The sequence below is a fragment of the Pan paniscus genome, chromosome 1, assembly GCF_029289425.2.
Source record: "Pan paniscus chromosome 1, NHGRI_mPanPan1-v2.0_pri, whole genome shotgun sequence".
NCBI lineage: Eukaryota > Metazoa > Chordata > Mammalia > Primates > Hominidae > Pan > Pan paniscus.
Window position 1 is genome coordinate 127,330,696 of NC_073249.2, and position 21,238 is coordinate 127,351,933.

Sequence of the window (21,238 nt, forward strand, 5' to 3'; positions counted from 1 at the left end):
CAGTTTAGACAAAAAAGGAGAAAACCCTTTTGATGATCTCAGTAAATGCAGAGAAAGCACTTGACAAAATTCAAAACACATTCATAGTAAAAACTTAGCAAACTAGGAGTGGAAGCTTCCTCAATGTAATAAAGAGCATCCAGGAAAAACCTACAGCCAAAATTATATTCAATGGTGAAAGATAATACTTCCCCTCTGAAAAATCAGAACAAGGCAAAGAATGCCTGCTCTCTGCATTTATATGTAACATTGTACTGAAAGCCTTAGTGCAATAAAGCAATGAAATGAAATAAAAGTCATAAGATTAGGGAAGAAGTAAAGTTGTTTTTATTTGCAGACAACCTGATCATTAAGTAGAAAATCCTAAGGAATATATTAAAAAATGCTAAAATTAATTGAACTTATCAGAGGTGTAGGACACAAAGTCATTATAGAAAAGCATTTTTAAAATAGATGAACAGTTTTTAAAATTCATCCTCCTCCTTTACTTCCTCCTCGTCTTCTTCATCTTCCCCTTCCACTTGTTTTTGGGCAACTTTAGCAGGACCTTTTGCACCATCAAACTTTCTAGACTTACAGTCAGCAACATCCTTCTCATACTTCTCCTTCAGCTTTGCTGCCTTGGTGATTGATATGGTTTGGCTCTGTGACCCCAACCCAATCTCACCTGGAATTGTAATCCTGATAATCCCCACGTGTCAAGGGTGGGACCAGGTGGAGGTAATTGGATCATGGGGGCGGTTGCTGTTCTTGTGATAGTGAGTTCTCACGAGATCTGATGGTTTTACAGGTGTCTGGCATTTCCCCTTTTGGCACTCACTCCATCTTGCCACCCTGTGAAGAAGGTGCTTGTTTTTCCTTGCCTTCTGCCATGATTGTAAGTTTCCTGAGGCCTCCCCAGCAATGCGGAACTGTGAGTCAATTAAACCTCCTTGCTTTATAAATTACCCCGTCTCAGGTTTTTCTTCATAGCAGCATGAGACTGGACTAATGCAGTAAGGTAAGGCTCCTTTTCACTGTCATTTAAGTTATTCCACATCTCATCCAGCTTTTTTGCCACATCTTCAATAGAGATGTCAGGCTTTGTGAATTTGATCTTGGGCAGAATTCTGAACAGAACAGGAGGAATCCAGATGGTGGTCTTTTGTGGGCATTAAGATCCTTCTTCTTGCCTCCCTTAGCTGGTATGTAATCCTTCATTTCCCGATCATAGCATAATTTATCCGCCTTTGCCATTTTATCAGATTTAGACTTCTCTTTCCCAGACATGGTCTTCCACCTCTCAGAGCACTTCTTGGAAAATTCTGCAAAATTGACAGGGACCACTGGGTTTTTCTTCTTAGGTTCTCTGCGCATCTGCACAAAGAAGGTATAAGTAGATATCTTGCCCTTTGGTTTCTTGGGGTCATGGATCAGCAAACAATATTAGAATGAAAATTCTCTCCAAATTGATCTATAAATTTAATTCCAATCAAAAGCCTAGCAGCCTCATTTGAAGGGGTTTACAGACTGGTTCTAAAATTCACATGGGAAGACAAAGAACCTTAAATGGTCAAGACAATGTTTAAAAAGACAAAGTAGCAATGAGCATGCCTAGTGCCCAGATTTTGTTTTCTGTATCATTCTCCAATAAAAGCAACAGAAACTCTTGGATAAGTTGCTGATTCCAGAACTGGGGTAAGAAATACATAGGATGAGACTGGGTCATCTTGTAGTGCCAGAAAGTAAGGAAAAAACAAAGCAAAATCACTTACAGGGATATGTCAAAGGGGCACAGGAGCCTACTGAACAAGCTTTCAACAGCCAAAGCTGGACCAACTTGAGCAGCAAGTTGTGTTGGATTATAACCCATGGTTTGTACCCTGGTACAAAATACATACTCAGCAATTTTCAGAACTGTCAAGGTCATCCAAATACAAGGAAAGTCCGAAAAAGAGTCACAGCCAAGCAGAGCAAAAGGAGACATGACAACTAAAAGTACCATGGTTTTCTTTTTGGGATTTTGGAACAGAAAAAGGACATTAGCTAAAGACTAAGGGAATCTGAATAAAGTTTGAGACTTTAGTTAATAATATTGTATCACTACTGGATTGTTAATTGTAACAGATGTACAATGCTAATGTAAGAAGTTAAAATAGGAAAATCTGGGTACAGGGTATGTGGTAATTTTGTGCTGTCTTCTCAATTTTTCTGTTAATCTAAAACTGTTTTTAAAGTGTATTAAAAAAACAAGATAAGATTGGAGGACCTAACCCGACTCGATTCCAATATTTATTATAAAACTACAATATTAACCAGTATAAATAAAGTGTGCAGTATTCATGAGAGATATGCAGATGAATGGAATAGAGCAGAGACTCCATATGTAGGATCTCACTTCTAGGACCAACTAATTAACAAACGTGTCCAGGTAATTCAATGTGAAAAATAATAGTGTTTCAACAAATAGAGCTGGACCAACTGAATGTCTCTGGGAAAAAAATACCCTGAACTTTTATTTCACTTACCCTTCCCCAAACTTTTCCTTTACTTACTTCTACTCCACTTAACTTGAAATGCCCCATTGACCTAAAATGAGCACTAAACATACAAAACACCAAGATATGAAATGATAAGGGTATATGGTGTCTACCTTCATGTGTGACACCTCAGCCAGACTTGATGATGGGCAGGACACCTGGTTCTTTTAATTCGCTGACAAATTGAGTCCTCACATGACTGTGTTAGACATGTGACATGTACCTCATTTTATAGATAAGGATACAGGCTCAGGTAAGTTGTTTGTTGCCCAGGGTTATACAGCTAGTGTAGCAGACACTGTTGGTGCCTGTGTCATTTCCCCATGGTCCATTTTTGCAGCACCATAGCTGCAGTGGACAGTTCCAAGTGAGTTCAGACTTACCATCCTTCTAGAGGCATGTTCTGTGCTTCTTTCTTCTTTTCACTCTGGGCACTAAGGGAACCTGTGTGACTCTCATGCAAGTGCAATCCAGAAGTGTGGGGGAATTTATGCTCCCTCATTCAATGAGGGACCTGAGCTGGTGGATAAATGCCCTAAAGTTCTCTCCTTCAGACAGACAATGTTAGCTGCTTTCTGTACACTCTTTTTGAGATTATAGTAAAATTCAGTCTCTGGTGCCTAAAGCATTAACTTCTATTACATACCATTATATTTACCATTCTTTCCTGTGCTTTTCTTCCTACTCCTGGGATCACTTCTCAAACTACTGTACCCAAGTCCTAATTTCAGGCTGTACTTCTTGTTGGAACCAAGAGTGGCTCTACAGAGCAGATGCTCTGAATGGGACTCTGGAACTGGACAGTCCACTCACTGGTCAGAGGGCAATGAGGACTGTGTGATAAGTTAATGGTAACAACCTTTGGCTGTCTGTACTATTATAGTTACTAAGAAGCTGAGACTGGGTAATCTTGTAATGCCAGAAAGTAAGGAAGAAACTAAGCAAAATCACTTATATGGATAAGTCAAAGGGGCACAGGAGCCAACTGAATGAGCTTTTAATAGCCAAACCTGGACCAATATGAGCAGCAAATTGTGTTCAATTATAACCCATGGTTTGTACTCAGGTACAAAATACCTGCTAAGTAGGTCTCGATTGCTGGAAAGGCTGTAGTTACATAGCAGAAGGTGAACAGAAGGCAGTACCTTGTCTCTGTACTATTACAGTTACTAAGACTCTCCCTTATACTGGATTGAGATGAGGTACAGGTAAAAAGGGAAGAGGTAGGTTATAAAGTAGCTCTGCACTTGACTAGTACGGGGCAAAATATTATCATGTACTGACATGTGCTGTGAAGTTGGCTGCTTTTTGATAATTGCCTTAGAATCTTTGAAGAAAAAGAATTAGGCTCAGACCAGCCAACTATTTCGGGGCATTCCAGAAAGCCAGGCAGGCATCATGGCAATGTTTAAAGAGAACTATGTCTGCTGTAGACAGAAGGCAAACTGTGTGAAAATAAAACCCATGCTTCAATCCTAAGGGTGGCAGGGCAACAAAGGAACGTGCAGGTTTGAGAGGTCACTTACGCTAAACTTAGAGCCATGAAAGGGAAGGAGTCCCTGGACCTGGAATAGGGGTATTTGTTGAAAGTAATTTACTTCAAAAATTTGAACCTCCAGTTTTCCCAGAACATTTCAGGCCACCAGAAGTAGCTCTCTCCCGCTAGAGAACAGCTGCCCCTTGCAAAACCACTCAGCTGGAATGGAGGCTTTGCAGGTTAATGCATGTCCTCCTCAGAATCATCTGCTTCTCCGACCTCTCATTACCTTCAGACCAATAATTAAGATAAAGTCTGATCATACATAGTCCCAGCAGGGAAATTCAATTTCTGTCCTGGGAGGAAACAGACTCTCATGGAAAGACTTGGACGAGCTGGATAATATATACTGGCATGATTCAGGGGAAGGTGTGTAGGAGTGGATCTCGAGGGGGTTGGAAGGAGGGACGTAAAATAAGGCAGGGTAGGAAAGAATTTATTGTCATGGGAGTACTCTGCTTCAAATTAGGATTGAATATCTTGGCCAGAATACTTAGAAGTAATATGCTGTAAACATTCCTATTAGTTTTAATATTAAGATTCAAACTCAAGCTTGCTCAACCTGCTGCCCGCGGGCCGCATGTGGCCCAGGATGGCTTTGAATGCATCCCAACACAAATTCATAAACTTTATTAAAACAGTATGAGATTTATTTTGCGTTTTTTTAGATCATCAACTACTGTTAGTGTTCGTGTATTTTATGTGTGGCCCAGACAATTCTTCCAATGTGGCTCAGGGAAGCCAAAAGATGGGCCACCCCTGCCTAACTTGTTCACAAGAATCAGTGAAATATTAGACCAGATCTGTGCTCTTTGAGGGTATGGGACATCCTCTATCCAACACCCTGAGGTCATAGTCAGTCATTGCACCACAGGGTTCACATTGAACTGAGTGAAAGAAAGGATGATAATTTAAGAAGAATGAATGTGCCGGTTATCATCTGTGCACTGGCCAGACAATCCAAACTCAGTCCCCAAATCTGAGGATCATTATGAGATGCATCTTTTGGATATGTGCAAGGGTTTGAAGTCTCTACCAAACCAACTGAAGTGATACTTAGCAGGAGGATGTACTTTTATTAAGGCATTATTAATTCAGGATGACATATTTATTTGTCAGAGTTGAATACCTCTGTGATGAAGTGCAATGCTTTCCTATGATCTTTCAATCTTTGTATCATCAAAATTACAATGCCAGTTAATATACTATACTCAGAATATTTTAAATAACTTTATTCTTAAATTTAACAAGCTCTTATTAGAAATGCTTTGGTATCAATAGAATAAAAAATGCTGGTTTTCCCCCACTGAATCGTGTCAAGTAACTGGAAAAGTTACACATTTGTTTTCCCCAGCTTTTTGGGAATTTTTCACTTATTCACATGGCTTAATATGGTACACTGTAATGATAATTTTTTGGACTTCAGAAAAAATAAACAAAATATCCAGAAGAGAAATTTGCAAATGCTTCTTAGTTTCTTTTCCAAAGGATGTTTATATAGGTGGTACAACTCTTAGATCACCTTTTTTCCCAGCTTTGCCATTCTCATCCTTAAAGCTGCAAATTAAAGAAAAAAAAAAGAGAGTTATAAAAAAAAATCCTCAATTTTTACTCTAAATGGCCATTCATAGAATGCAGGAAAGTTTAGAACATACCTCAGATGGTTTTATCCAACAGTGTGAGCATTGATTTAGTAGCACAAAAAGATAGTAGAAATAATAAGCTATGGTTAACTTAGGGCAGAAGCAGGTTCAGAACTAGAAGGAACCTATTTCTATAAAGATTAGAAAAATTAGTAGAGCAAACAGTACAAGTGGAACAAATACAGGATTAGTGCACAGTTTCCCTATTAGCCATACATACACATTCCTATAGGTTGATGACTGTTTTACATACATTTCTGAGCTATGTACTGCCAAAATAAAATGGTGTTTACACTTAAACTCTATTTCATGATCGTGTTTGCTTTCAGCTCATTCAACTTCCTTTCCCAAAGGAGCTCTGGCCTTTGGATATACAATAACAAAAACAAATTTCTTTACGAATGAAACAACAGGAACAAGTTATTAAAAGCTGGAGTGATTATAAAATGTCTTTGTCAAGATATAAGTATGTTTTAAAATGGCAAATATATCTTTTTGGATATATTCTTCTGCTAATAATATATTGAATGTAGAAAGCATTTTTTAAAATGTAGATTTAGAATGTATAACACTTTTCTGGTATTCTGGATGAGTATTCTGGTATTCTCTTCTTATTATTTAGGATTTCAGTGTAGAGCTGCCTTAGTCATGTTCCAAAAGTTGAGAGATGCTTTCAAGGCACTGATCTAAAGATTATGTTAATGATCTAATATTACATTCACATGTAATATGGCCCAAGAACAAGCTATGTAACTGATTGCACAATTTTGTCTCATGGAAAGTAAAATGGAAGACATGTTTCCTCATTTGTATACCATATATTGGTTACCTTTTGACAATGGAAATGACCCCATACCTAAGAAACCTTTTTGCACAAATATGAGAAGGGATGGGATCTAATTCTGTAACAAGACCATGATTATTTTAATTGTCACGCCACTTATATGAAATATTTTAATTTCAATGCAGCTAAAGAGCATTATTTCCCTTGAAACTTTAACAGGGATGATCAGTTCTAGTGGCAGGGCCAAGAGTATTCCCTAGAATTTAGGACGAGCTGAGAGAATGTGCTCTGTAGCAAGCAGGTCTCGATTGCTGGCAGAGGCTGTAGTTACATAGCAGAAGGTGAAGAGAAGGCAGAAGGCAGAAGGCAAGTCTTTATGAAGTTTATACTGTTGGATTTTATGGACCTCTATCTTGCCCCTACCAACAAAAGAGAGTAGGAGTGAGGGGCTTTTTAAGAGTCTCTTTTAAGTCACGGGCAAATTGCTTTTTCTTACAGTCACTCCTCTCCGTAAGATTCCATAAATCAGGCACATCCTGTGTGCTGTGGACATTCAGAGAAGTTTGCTAGAGTCTGCTTTCCTTTCTTTCCTTTTTTCAAGCCTATGGCAAGTAGGTAGTGTGAGTTCCAGTAAATGCATGGGGCCAGAGCATGTTGGCAATAGAAGGCTTGGTTTAGCAGCTAAAAACCCTGGGCCATCAGCTCTCTTTTTTACTTCTATTTTCTGCTCCTCTCTGATCCCTGCCTCTTCTTCCCATAGCATTTTAGATGCATGGTTTCAGCTGGCTGAACTTGATAGAAGTCTCCTTACTCTCATTATCCCTTGGACTCTAATGGCTGTTGCAGGTTGGCAATCAGCACCAGTAGCATGTGAACTCCCAGAGCTGAGATACCCACCACTTCATCCTGGAATGCCACTGACACCTCTAAGAGGACAGAATAGAGCTGGAAGTACAAGAATAGGTTGGTGAGGACTACCAAAGAAAGCCAACTACTACCCCCTGATTGGTAGGGGTAGCAGTGAGCTCCCATGCAAAGCTGGCTGGGGCCATGCAATGGTGGAAGTGTCTGGCATTGAGCTTTATCCTATGAATATGTTATATTTACATTAAGCAGATGGACATAATGTTGCCTGAATTTTTCTGTCATGTCTTACTCTGTTCAAAATTTTGACTAAAAAAATCTTGTCTTTTGAATCTCCAGGGTCCACCTTTTTCCATTTCTTTCTTCTTCATGCTGTTTTCCAAATTAAAATTGCTCTTAGATAAGGCATTGATAACCATATTTATACCAAGGGAAAAGAGACTAACAATTCTTAACTATTATGCCTACCAGGGCTATTTATATTAAATAGGGGATTTATACCATAAATAAAGGAATTGACCTAAATGGTGAGTTTTCAAGTATCATAAGCATTTTTTGGGGGAGTTATGGGGAGAAGCTCAACCCACTTGGTGTTTGTGAAATGGAAGTACGTAGGTGGTTATGTATTCTTTGTATATGGATGGCATGTGGGGGCATATGACACTGTGACTTACTTATTTTTAAAACCTACTTAAAAAAATACACATCAGCTCTGTAGTCTGTACGCCGAATTGGAAAACAGCAATGTAAAACAATATCATGGTGGAAGGCAAGGAATTTGGAGCATTCTGTTTATAAGATACTTTGATTGATAATACAGAACTCTGTATTGTTACTTTGTCTGGAATAGGTTTTCCTGTTTTCATTATTTTAGTTCAGGGGCATGATTAGTGTTGTCTGGAAATGTTAGTCACTTCCTGTCATTTTCCATGGGGTAAATGTGTTGACAAGGTTAGAGGAGAAGAAATAAGGGTGTTCAGGAGGAGCTGGCTAATATCCAAGTTCAGAAAAGGGAGGTTTTATAGTGGATAATGTCACTGCTATTGACCGTAAACAGTGTGTTCCTCTTTTCTAAGTCTTCTGTGTTTTTTGTTTTTAAAATGAGTTTAAGATGGCAAAGTTTGATCAGTGACCAAAGCTCTCTCTTAAGATGGAAAGAAACTTAGTATCTGCAACTTTCCATTGTGGGACATATCACTCAACTCTGATTGAGGAAGTTATATACGTGTATACTTTCCAAAAGCTTAGAAATTCTTCAGGTAATTAAATTTATCCTTGGGATACCTACTTTAACTACTTAAAATAATGGGAGAAGGTTCATTTTACTGTATTATTAGCTACCTAATATTGGGCTTATGGGTTGTAGAGGAAGAAACATTATTGAATTGTGTAGGTAATTGTGCAGGTACTACCACACTGCCATAGAATTATCAAGTTTGACTTGTGAAGTTAGCCAGTACTTAATATTTATTGCTTTTTAATGAGAATCCTTCCATTAGAGACATTTAAAATTACTATCCCTAGCAAACATACAGAAATTGTATGTCAGGGTAATTTGATTTACATCTTTAGCCAAGGTAAGTACAGCTATTATAACTGATTTTGTTAGGTTCTTATTTATTCTTTATAAATGATAACTAGAATATAGTATTTAAGTGATAACAAGGAATCTAAAATTGAGAAGCTATCACTTTTGTAGAAAAAAAGTGTTAAAGTTATTTTCCACTCAATGCTAAAATAGCTGGTTAGCTATAAAGCTATAAAAATTTTGCAAAGAATGAGAAACGCAAATATATAGAAAATAGAAAAGATAAATATGCTAAGTTGGGGAACACTATGCAAAGTTAAAGGTTATAGAAAACACAAAATAAACTAACATTCTATTTTAAAATGTAGAAAAATTAGGAAAATAAAATTAATGAAACTATAGACGTATAGAGAAACAAGATACAGCAAGGTAATAAAATAATCTGAAAATAAAATTTGTTTCTTGTACTTTCTTGCAGAATTAAGGCAATTTGTTAACTTATATAAGAAGTTTAAATCACAGTGAGGCACAAATAAAGTAGTCATCAGATTCTAGTGGAAAAAGATATGTTATTGATGATCCAACATATTAGTGACACAAATACACTCACAAGCAACACCATACCATGATAGAAGATGAAATTCAAGTTATTAAAGTTCCTCAATACAATATCAAATAAGGCAATGATTTATTTTTACTTTCTTTATCTTTTGAAGTGACTTAATCACTTTACTGTGGTGATAATAATCTCTATCAGCATTAATAAAAAAATCTCAGTGCGTATTAGTTTATGAGGTGGTCAGAGAAGCCTGAAAGCAAGACTGCATTAGCACAAGAGAAGCTGCTCACATGACTGAACAGCAGTGGCATGCCTTGTCATTTTTATTACCTGTTAAGGATGGATCCTCAGTCCCATCTCCAGTTGTCTGAACATCAAATGGGGAATGGTGGACAGGGCTGCCTAAGCTTTCTTCTTGCTCTTTCAGAGATATGGAATTTTTGTGGGGGGATTTATGATTTGTGTTTTCATGAGGACTAGCCTCTGATCTTTTTCTAGGAAGTGGTGTTGGTTTGGCTGGCTGGTACACCTGACTATGGGGAGCTATGGGGTGGTAGGACGGTTTCTCTGCTTCTCCTTCATCCTCCTCCTCCTCATCATCAATCACAACCAGCTCAGCATGGATGATCCCATCATATCCTGTCAGAAACTTCTTATCTTCTTCACTGTCTTCTGCCTGCTGATACCCCATGAAAATCATTGTCACCGGTTCTGTATCATTTATGTCTGGAGGCAGGGAATGAACGATATTATATCTGACATCTTCCTCGTCCTCCTGACAAGTGGGTGAAGAATTCTGGTGTTCAGATTTCCCAAATATTGTCTCTCTGGGGCTCAGCCTTGGCTTTGGAGAGGGTGCATCTTTGTCCTGCATGACATTCGATTCTTCCCAAGGAGTCATTAGCCTTTTTTGCGGGGTGCGAAGCTTCTCTTCTGCTTGTTGAATCACTGATCGGGGATGAGGCACTGGCGGAATGGGACTGATGTGATTGAAGTTGTTTCCCCTTTCCTCTGAAAGACCATTGTCCATATTGTGTATGGATTCATTTACACCAATACCCAGTCCATTAGTTTTAATCTTTATCCTTTCTTGAAAGTTTGGTCCAGGGGTCACCGTTTCTCTCTGTGGGGTTGTAGGCCTGTAAAAGGGATTGGCATATACAGGCTCATGATACTCTGTTGGGGATTTAGAGTTTCTCTCTGAGGCTTGTCTTAGAAGTTCCTCTACTTCAACTGGTGCCAGGCCATCAGTGCCATTGTATGCTGCACTGTGATTAGAACTTACTGCATATACTGACTTTTGCCCATCGTCATAAACTTTTATTCCTGTACCTTTAAAGTCATCTGATGGCAGAGGTATTGAAGACAGAACTGTACTTTCTCCAGTCTTCAAGTCTTTTTCAACTTTAATTTCCATGGCATATAAAGCTGTTAAGAAACAAATTTGATCTTTGATTTAGTTAACTTTTCTTTTGTAAACTAACCTGCTTTCACTGTGTTTATTTTTATATTAAGTAGACCCTTCATGTTCTTTTATGTGAGATGTTGTCTATTTTTTAAATTTCTGATTTTACTCATTAATGATATAATGACCAACTGGAATAACACGGGTTTTTATGTAATGGTGTATGGAATTGTTACTGAAAAATGGAAAGGGTTGAAGAAGAGAAGTTGATTAGAGAAGATAAGCTGATGGTTCCAAATAGGAAAGAATTTCAATGGGGAACCGAAAGATATCCTCTTTCCTATTAATAAATTCAGCAAGATGGATATACTTTCTTTTGCATTTCTCAATGGGCAGAATCAATCTCTTCTTTAGTCAAGAAGAATATGTTGGACTGTGCATCACAGTGGGCAAAGTGCCTAGTACAGTATATTTTATAAAGTTACATCCTTGTTGTACAGGCCAGCAGCCTGGTGAAATTATAGAGGTGTGTTCTAAAGTTTTCACAGTGGAGAGCCTGTTTAAATGTAGAACTGGGATGGAAACGGGAGGGAGAAGGCTACAATCACACACTTCTCTTTCTGCCTTATGTTTCTTTTCATTTTCACTCCCATTTTCAAGTAGAGGAAGGGCTAAAAAATACAGCAATATCAGCTGCACTGAGACAAATGGACTGGAGAGAACTGGGGAAGCTGAGATTTGCTTCATGACCTAAGTAAGATCCCTATGGCTGGAATTTCAATAGGAAAGGTAAAGCGAATAGAATTCTGTGCAAAATTACAGCTTGCTTTTGTTGTGTCCTCCCACCTTTCTTTCTGAACCCATTTTGTATTTCTTACCTCCTCTATAGCCTGGTGGTTCTTGGCCTTCCTTGACTACCCAAGAAAAACTGCAACACCCCTCATCTGCACTCTCCCTGTCCAGCTTCTCTGCTTTATTCTCTGTATTGCACTCCCTACCATGATATATTTAGTGAATACCTACTATGTGCCTAACTGAACCTGGCACACAGTATCTATTCTCTAAATATTTGTTGAATGAATAAATGACTACCATCTGCAAATAAAGAGTAGCTTTTCCTTCCACTGTAAAATTCAAAGTTCTCCTCTCTGCTGTAATGCAAACCTTCATTTTTCTAGAAGCTTTGAAGCATCAGTTTTATGTAACTCAATCTCCCATGGAGGTAAATAAGGCCTAAGCTTCCCAAAGGAATATTTTCATTTTCAAAAAAGATCTTTGTAACCCCCAAAGAGGTTCTATTGGATGGAATATGTCAGGAGAAATATTTTTGACCAGGGAATCTATGCTTTTAAGAGCTTCTTGTCTCCTTTGGGTCTCTATCTTCCTTATCCCTGTCTGGTTTGTTAGGGAATAAAATGCATGGAATAAATGCTATTATTATACCCTCATTATCCTCACCTATGCGGTGACTCACATAACTCACAGAACTTTGTAAAGTGAACCATTGCTTAACCTGGAAGAATAATATGTCATAGCAAGTTGTGAATATTTGACACTGTAAAATCTGAAATTAAGAACATGCCCTTCAACACAGATTTCTCATATACCTTTCCTATTTTGTTCATCATCTTCTTTTTCTTCATTTATCTCCTTCCTTAACCTAGAAGGTATGTAGGACTTTGGAAAGTCAGGGATATTAGCATAGATGTCCTCAATTGACTCTGTAAAATTAATATGAATTCAAAATACATTTAGAATATATTTACAATGGGAACAATTTCAAATTACCAAAAAAACTTAGTTTAACATAAAATAAGTTATTCAAAAACATACCTTCTGCTCTTTCTTCTCTTTCCACTTTCACAGACTGTAAGAAAAAAGAATTCTCCATGATTAATACAGTTTAAAAAATAGGATCTAAATGTAGATATGCTTTGAAAAATTATATAGTATTTGTGGATTCATTTTGAGAGAGAATTACAGTTTTAAAATTGGTTAATGCTCACTCTTATAATGTCTTCTGTTGTCCGCTCAATTGACTTTAGTTTCTTTAAAATGGCCTCTTCCTTCGTTGAGATTTGCAGTTCAGCTTTTTCAAGATCTTGGATCTCTTTCTCAAGCCTGACAACAAAAAGGTATACTTTTTATTGCTTAACACAGTACAAATGCAGAGTTCTCAAATATGTCTTCCCCATATATAAAGTTTCCTTGGAATATGCATGTAAGTAGCCAGACACTTTCTAAGAACATAATGTCACACTTAGCATCACACCAAGCATGATACTTAATATATGGAAGATACCTAATGCCTGACTTTGAACAATTTTCAAGTTTTCTTTTTTTTTTGACAAAGGAATATATTAGGTAAAGCATTTGACCTTTGCTCCATGTTCTTCATTGCAATTACTAATGTTATTTCCAAATAAAAGAGATTTTTAAAATACAGAGACATAAGTTTAAAGTTGTACTGAAAGGAATGGTACATTTGTAGTTATTATGTAGTTCATCAGGTTTTCATATCCAAGTCATCATATAAATTATTTGAAGAAAACATTATAATTATTAAACTGATTTAATAATCATAGTCATTTAGTACTTAAAATTCTTGCATATTCTACCATTGAAAATGACACTTTGATTTAATTTCAGTTTCCTAAGAGTTGGGCCATATTATAGTGAGTAGGGTGAAGAGATGCAGAAATGGACCAAATATAGTACAGTAGCTTCAACTGCTGCTGTTTATAGAGGCTACATTTTCTGGGCGGTGGGGAGGGCACACATGGCCTGACACAGCATAAGGAACTTACAGCAACAAAGAGACAGACATTTGAAACTAGACTGTTGCAAGCATTCTGAGCTGGTATCTTGGCCAGTGTACAGCTGCGTGTCAGATTCAAATGAACTCCAGGGGGCAGCATCGTGACCTCTCCTCTATAAAAACATAGAGGCACTGGCAATCACGCAGAAGGCTGGCCCTTGGCAGCCACGTAACACACATGGTTTCTCAGCCAAATACACTAAGGCTCTAAAGTCAGCTGCCTCAGAGGATGGCTGATTAGATTCAGCAGCTGGTCCAGGAGGTGACAGCTGTGGATATTCGTGTCAGCTAAGAGAACTGTCAGTTTTCTTGGCTTCCTTCTTGAAGATGGTCATGGGCCTGGCAGCTCAAAAATGCTGCACTATTGTCACACCAGTAAAAGCCCAAGATGTGGTCAGCTTGACAGCTCTCTTGCTCATTGCTTCAGTTTCAAAGTTCTTACTTTGCTGCTGCCTCTGGCCATTGGTAGATTGCTGTTTATAACTGAGGAGGTTTTCTTGCATGCCACAGACCTCTAAGTGAAATGGAGTAGCCCCTGGTTTCTTAGAAGTGACTGAACTGTGACTGCCATTTTATTAAAATTCCTCCACATCCATGGCAGCACTTTTACCCTTCAGCAGAGCTGTGGGGATATATGTTGGTCCAATTTGGTAAAGGGGAAAGCTCTGCACTAAAAGTGATAAATCTGGATTCAATTCTGTCTCTGCTACTCACTTCTTGTGAAAGCCAGTTCCCCTAACCTCTCTGAAACTCTGTTTTGTAATGTGTGTAATGAGCATAATTACAGATTACGCTCATTACCATATACAGATATTTGGTGACACTAAGAGATGATGTATATGAAAGTACATTGAATATGGTTGATATCAGATGTAAATATGCTATGATATAATTTTTAAAAGTTTTCTGCAACATACTGTATGTCTTTCTTTTTCCATCCCCTGTCCCACAGGGTGCTTACCTAATTTGCCTGTTAGAGACAGTCTACAAAGGAAAGCCTTTTGGTAGAAAACAAGAAGGTTCAAATCATTGCTGCAAGCAGCTCTTGCACATCAGGGCCTAGCTGTGGAATCAGGTGGACCTGGGTTTGAAACCTGGTTCATCTGCCAGCTTCCTGTGTGACCTTAGACAAGTCACCTGACCTCACTAAGACTCAGTGTTGGGCTGAGAGAAGTGGCTCATGCCTATAATCTAGCACTTTGGGAAGCTGAGGCAGGAAGATTGCTTGAGCCTAGGAGTTAGAGATGAGCCTGGACAACATAGTGAGACCTCAGTCTCTACAAATATTAAAAAAAATTAGCTGAGCATACACCTGTGGTCTCAGCTACATGGGAGGCTGAGGTAGGAGGATTGTTTGAGCCCGAGTGGTCGAGCTTGCAGTGAGCCATGATCATACCACTGCACTCTAGCCTGGGCAACAGAGTGAGATCTGGTCTCAAAAACAAACAAACAAACAATAAAACTCATTGTCTTTATTCATTCATTCTTTTAAAAATATTTACTTAGCATCTACTTTGAGCCAGGCACTCTTCTATGTGCTGGGGATCTTACAGTGACCAAAACAAAGTCCCTGAGCTCAAGGAGTTTATGTTCTAGTGGGAGACAATACAGGGGCTGGCAACCTTTTTCTATAAGGGGCCGGATGCTAAATATTTTAGGTTTTGCAGTCCACATATGCTTTCTGTTTCTTATTCATCTTTTTTCCCCTTTTTCTTTTACAGCCTTTTAATAATATAAAAACCATTTTTAGCTTGTGTCTGTACAAAATCAGGCCGGGCCTAGATTTGGTCCTGGGCCATAGTTTGTCAATCCCTGCATTAATAAATGTGAAATACAAATATGTATATATTGCAGATGTATGTACATACATATATATACACACAAACACATTTATTTATGAAGAAAAAATATTTTTGATGAGAAAAGCAGGATAGGGGCTGTAAACAGCAAGATAAAGAATATAGAGAAAGCCTGAGGAGGGGGCACTATTTCACACAGTGTGGTGAGGGAAGTTTCTCTGATAAAGTGTCATTTGAGCAGAGACATGAAGGAAGTGAGAGCGGGAAACATGAGGGATTCAAAGGGAGTGTGCTCCAGAGAAATGGAAGAGTAACTATAGAGAGCGAAGGAAGAGCCAAGAGAGTAGAAAGGTGAAATGAAGTCAGAGAGGAGGCAGATGACCAGATAGGCAGGGCCTTGTGCATGGAAGGGCTTTGGGGAAGCCATTGGAATTTTGAACAGAGAGGAAACATGCTATGACTTGAAATGTAAACAGTTACACTGGCTGCTGTGTGGAAAATAGACTGGATGGGGCAAACATGGAGGTCAGTTGTGCTAAAAATCTAGATGAAGATGGCGTAATCCAGGTTGGTTGCCAGTAGAAGGGTGAGAAGTGGTTGGATTCTAGAAATATTTGAGAGAAAGAGCTGTCAGAATTTGTTGATGATTACATGCAGGGGATAAGAGAAAGGGAGATGTCAAGGTGATTCCACTGTTTGTGACCTGAATAATTGGAAACATGCAAATACAATTGGCTGAAGAAATCTGGGAGAGAGAAGAAAGGGGATTTGTGGGGGATGTGTTACATTTGAGGCAATCAAGTGTGATATGGAGAAGACATTTGGATATACAAGACTGGAGCTCAGAGAAGTCTGGGTTTGAAGATATACATTTGGGAGTTGGTATTTATCACCACAGGAATGGATAAGTTTCCCTAGAAAGTGAAGGAGATAAGAATTCCAAGGCCGGAATCTGGAGCAATTCAACATTTAGAGATCTGGTCAATGTTAACAACTTCATAGGGTGTTCGTTTCTTTCTTTCTTTCTTTCTTTTTGGAGACAGAGTCTTGCTCTGTCACCCAGGCTGAAGTGTAGTGGTGCAATCTCGGCTCACTGCAACCTCTGCCTCCCAGGTTCGAGCGATTCTCCTGACTCAGCCTCCTGAGTAGCTGGGACTACAGGAGTGCACCACGACGCCTGGCTAATTTTTGTATTTTTAGTAGAGATGGGCTTTCACCATGTTGGCCAGGCTGGTCTCAAACTCCTGACCTCAAGTGATCTGCTTGCCTCGGCCTCTCAAAGTGCTGGGATTACAGGCATGAGCCCGACGACTTCAGCTAGTTTCTTCCTGTCTCTGCCCCTTTCTTTTCCTGGGGCATAGAGACAAAGCTCTTGGTCTGCTTGGCCAATGACATCTTAGGGAATTTTGAAATGCACTGGTGTTTGTTGTTGTCTCTCTCTGAAGATAAAGCCATGGGTAATGTAATGACATATGATTCATCCCAAGAATCTCTTTAGACTAATATGGTAAGAATATGAGGTTGAAAGCCTGCAAACCTCATCAGCGTATCTGTTAATGAATATTTTTGAAGGTTTTCAAGTCACTGGATGAAAGTTGCATTAATAAGTCGCTGTGGTCTCACAATACATCATGACATGTTTGTGAAAACTAAACATAAACAAACACCTCCCTCCCATTCTTTATCCCTTAGTCACAGCCAACTCTGAGTTGAAAAGGATAACTAGGAAACATCTTGGTACTAATTACTTAGAATCACAAACCTCTAACAGGAGATGCCTACTGATGTAGAACATTTCCTAAAATTTCCACTTCAATGCAAAACTTGACTTCTTATTTTTGTATGTTGATTTGATACTTCAAATATTTATGGACAATATAAATATCAGATGAATGTTAGAGATTTGCTGCTCTAGAAAAGCTTTCTAAAAGATCAGAATGCTAATGGAAATGATGAGAGACTTAGAAAGCATAACTGAGAGTAAGGAACTGGATGCTCCCAGAACCCCCGCAACCTCCTCCACTTGGTCAGAAGTCAGCAGTAGCCCAGCAATGGAGAAGAGGAGGTTTGACAACCTCTACACCAGATAATGCACTGAGTTTTTGAGGACTGACTGTCCTTAAGGAGCATAAAACAAAAATTGCAACTAGTAGGCAGGGCAATTTTTGTGTATCTAGTACAGTGGTTCGTAACCAGAGGCGATTTTGCTCCCTGGGGATATTTGGCAAAGTCTGGAGACATTTTTGCTTCTCATAACTTGGCAGGGGTGAGGGGTGCTGCTGACATCTAGTGGGTAGAGGCCAGGGATGGTGCTAAATGTCCTGTCACGCACAGAACAGTTTCCTCACAACAAAGAATGATTTAGCCCAAAGTGTCAAGAGTGCTGAGGTTGAGGAATCCTGGATACCTAAAAGAATGCCTGGTATAGTGTAAGTTCTTGATAGGTACTTTATAAGGAAATTGTTTATATCCATTTCTTTTATATTTTTATTTTTTCCTCATTATTCCTTCCCATTCCAAGATACATATACGTTTGTGTATCTGTTGTTTTTCCTTGTTCAATGACTATTCATAGTTAAGAGAATATTCGGCCCTGATTTAAAGCTTAAACAATGCAAGACTTAAATTAGGGACTCATTCCTAATCCCTTCCCAAAGGTAGTTTTGGGGAAGAGAAAAAATTTGGCAAGTATAAATGAAGTATTGGGAAAATATATAGGATGGAATTTGAAATCAGATCTTTACTTACAGAGTCTGAACTCTTACTCCTCTCCAATTAGCCACTATAGAAATAATATATATATTCCTTAGGGTTATTTTGCTGTACTGGGGATTTTTCTGTTCAGCGGGTTAGTCCATCTAACAAGGATTAAAGTCCGGGCTTCATATATATATATATATATATATATATATATATATACACACACACACACACACACACACACATATACATATATATATGTATATGTGTGTATATATGTATATATATAGTCTATTTGCTGGGGAAAAAGAGGGTTATTTTCAAGAGCTCCTTGGGTAAAAGCAGGTAGCTTTCATTTCATGAACTGTTGCAGGAATAACCTCCCTTAATCATCATGAGATAATGTCTCCAATCCAATTCCAACATGCAATTTTTTGTCTTGGAAAAAAGGACAGCACATAAATGTTGGATGCATCAGGAAGAGGTTATTTCAGAAGGCAATATATATATATATACACACATATATATACACACACATACACATACATGTATGCATGTACATAGATATACACATATATATGTGTATGTATGTGTGTTTATGTGTGGGTGTATATACATATATATGTAAAATTAAAATTTTTTCAAATGGAGAGCTTTTGGGGAGTTTACTGTGGGGTAACTCTCTAACCTTCACATGCCTATCTTTCAGCTGATGGGTTAGAATTTCCATAAGTGCTGCCGTCCCCATCTTTAGAAGGTATTACCTTTCAGAATGGGAATTGAGCTCCTTGAAATGCTGATTCAGTTTGGTGAGGAACAGGCAGCAGAGAAAGAGAAATATCCTCCTTGGTGCCTCCCAGGCTGTTAGGTGGGGCTTGATGGATGAGTCAGTACCTCTCACAATTTCTGAGAGATGGTGGGCAGGCATCATGTGCCAATTTAGATAAGCAGAGTACATGAAAAAGGATTTGTAATGCTATCCATTATTGGAATCTTGCTTTTCCTTGCCTATTTGCTGGGGAAAAAGAGGGTTATTTTCAAGAGCTCCCTGGGTAAAAGCAGGTAGCTTTCATTTCATGAACTGTTGTAGTAATAACCTCCCTTAATCATCATGAGATAATGTCTCCAATCCAATTCCAACATGCAATTTTTTGTCTTGGAAAAAAAGACAGCACATGAATGCTGGATGCATCAGGAAGAGATTATTTCAGAAGGCAATTTTTCTGCTGCTAAGGGTCCATTTATCTCTCTCAGCTTTTGGTGGAGTTAACAAGGACTCACAACCTGATAGAGTTTGCCATTAGGGGCCAAACAGACTGGAACTCATGAGGGGAAAAACCACACAAACCAAAATTCAAAAGTCATCATCCTACCTTTCAGTACTTCATGTGTTAGCATTTATAACATTTAACACATATTGCATATTTCCATTGCACCAGGCACTGGCCTATTTCGTCCTTACAGCAACCCCCATGAGCACTGCTGTTAGTTCCAATTGACAGATGAGCAAGCTGGGCACCTAGAAAGGCAACCGGCCCAGAGTCTCACAGGCAGCCTGAGGCAGGATGGAATTTGAAATCAGATCTTTACTTACAGAGTCTGAACTCTTAACTCCTCTCCAATTAGCCATTGTAGAAAGAAAACTTAAAAAAATTGATTCTTAGGAGCTTAGACACAACATTCATTTAGCTCAGCAGTATTAAGGGATTTTTTACTTTCTATGATAATGAAGGAAGTGAAGATTGAAATGATAGCTGGGGCCCACGAGTGTGTAAACGTGTTGACCCATTATATACAAAGGTAATATTTCTGTCCTAATCTTCGTTAGGGTTATTTTGCTCTACTGGGGATTTTTCTGCTCAGTGGGTTAGTCCATCTAATAAGGATTGAAGTCCGGGCTTTATCTTTTTTTTTTTTTTTTTTCTTTTGGCTGCTTGACTTTGGTTCTGGTAGGAGTTCTTAGAACGGTCTCCTTCAAAGAATCTGGGGTTTCCTAAGCTAATGCCACTTTATAGCAAGACTTTCTTTGCTTCCACACAAGACTGTGTTGTTTAAAGTAATTGAAGCAGTAGGTCTTAAATATAAAGCTGGCTAATGCAATTTGATTGTATTACTGCAGTTTCAATGTAACCACCAATGCTAGGTATGAAATTAAGTTTATGACTGGCTCTTATCTATACTTTAAAGGGACTGATGAATTACTTGCGTTTCAGTAGCCCAAACTCTCTTATTAAAAGCCAGGACTACACCTAAAGAGAGGGTCCAATGGCTATTTCTCTGGGATAGCCTGAGTCAGCAGGTGTTATGCCACTACTGATGTGCCTCTGAGGCCGGTTGATGGAAGTGCTAGGACCAAACCCCCACCCCCAACATTCCCCAAGCTAGATAAAGAAGGATTTTTTTTTTTTTTTTTAACAGACAAGGTATCCCTGTATTGCCCAGGCTTGTCTTTAACTCCTAGGCTCAAGAGATCCTCCCACCTTGCCTTGGCCTCCCTGAAAGCTGGGATTACAGGTGTGAGCCACCATGTCCAGCTGGATCCAGTTTCTTTTGGGACTCACAGGCTCTCAGAATGTCTTTGCCTCTGATAAGTATTGAATTCTGCCTAGAGTGGTTCTAGCTTGATTCTCCCCTAGAGATTCTCTTCCCTTTCTTCCCCACTAAATCTTGGGAGAACAGGAAACAGCTGGTGGTTTACCTATATTTTGTGAGTTTTTGTGTGAAAGCCCACTTTCTCAGGGGAAAAAAAGACTTTTTACAGCTCTACCCATGGAAACAGAAAATGAACCCATCTCAAAGCTAATACACTTGGCTTAATCATTTAACCCCTCCAAGCTTTTTTTCTCATTTAGGGAATAATAGTAGTATTCACTAAAGGTTGTCTTAAGGAATTAATTGAGGTAATTGTTCATAAACCCCTACAACAGGGCTTGATGTAGAGGAGTTCCTTAGTAAAGATGAGTTATGGGGCCAGGCGTGGTGGCTTACGCCTGTAATCCCAGCACTTTGGGAGGCTGAGGTGAGTGGATAACTTGAGATCAGGAGTTCGAGACCAGCCCGGCCAACATGGTGAAACCTTGTC

The 21,238-nt window shown here is 38.7% G+C and overlaps 1 protein-coding gene across 3 annotated transcripts in view; it reads right to left on the minus strand.

Moving 5' to 3' along the window:
- Positions 1 to 310: 310 nt before the first annotated feature.
- The window catches only part of PALMD (palmdelphin), a 53,216-nt gene continuing 32,288 nt past the window's right edge, over positions 311 to 21,238 (minus strand). Inside the window, exons 4-9 of one of the 3 annotated variants that reach the window (XR_004664943.3) lie at positions 12,846 to 12,960; positions 12,673 to 12,706; positions 12,447 to 12,560; positions 9,765 to 10,862; positions 5,712 to 5,830; positions 5,268 to 5,613 (exon numbers count right to left, since the gene is read on the minus strand). Coding sequence is in view for 2 of the 3 variants with exons in the window: in XM_003808461.5 (XP_003808509.4) it covers positions 5,570 to 5,613; positions 9,765 to 10,862; positions 12,447 to 12,560; positions 12,673 to 12,706; positions 12,846 to 12,960 (1,405 nt within the window). In the remaining variant the exon portion in view is untranslated. Of the gene's footprint in view, positions 1,357 to 5,267; positions 5,614 to 5,711; positions 5,831 to 9,764; positions 10,863 to 12,446; positions 12,561 to 12,672; positions 12,707 to 12,845; positions 12,961 to 21,238 lie in introns of those variants that run through there. The other 2 variants (XM_034931842.3, XM_003808461.5) reach the window with 2 other exon arrangements.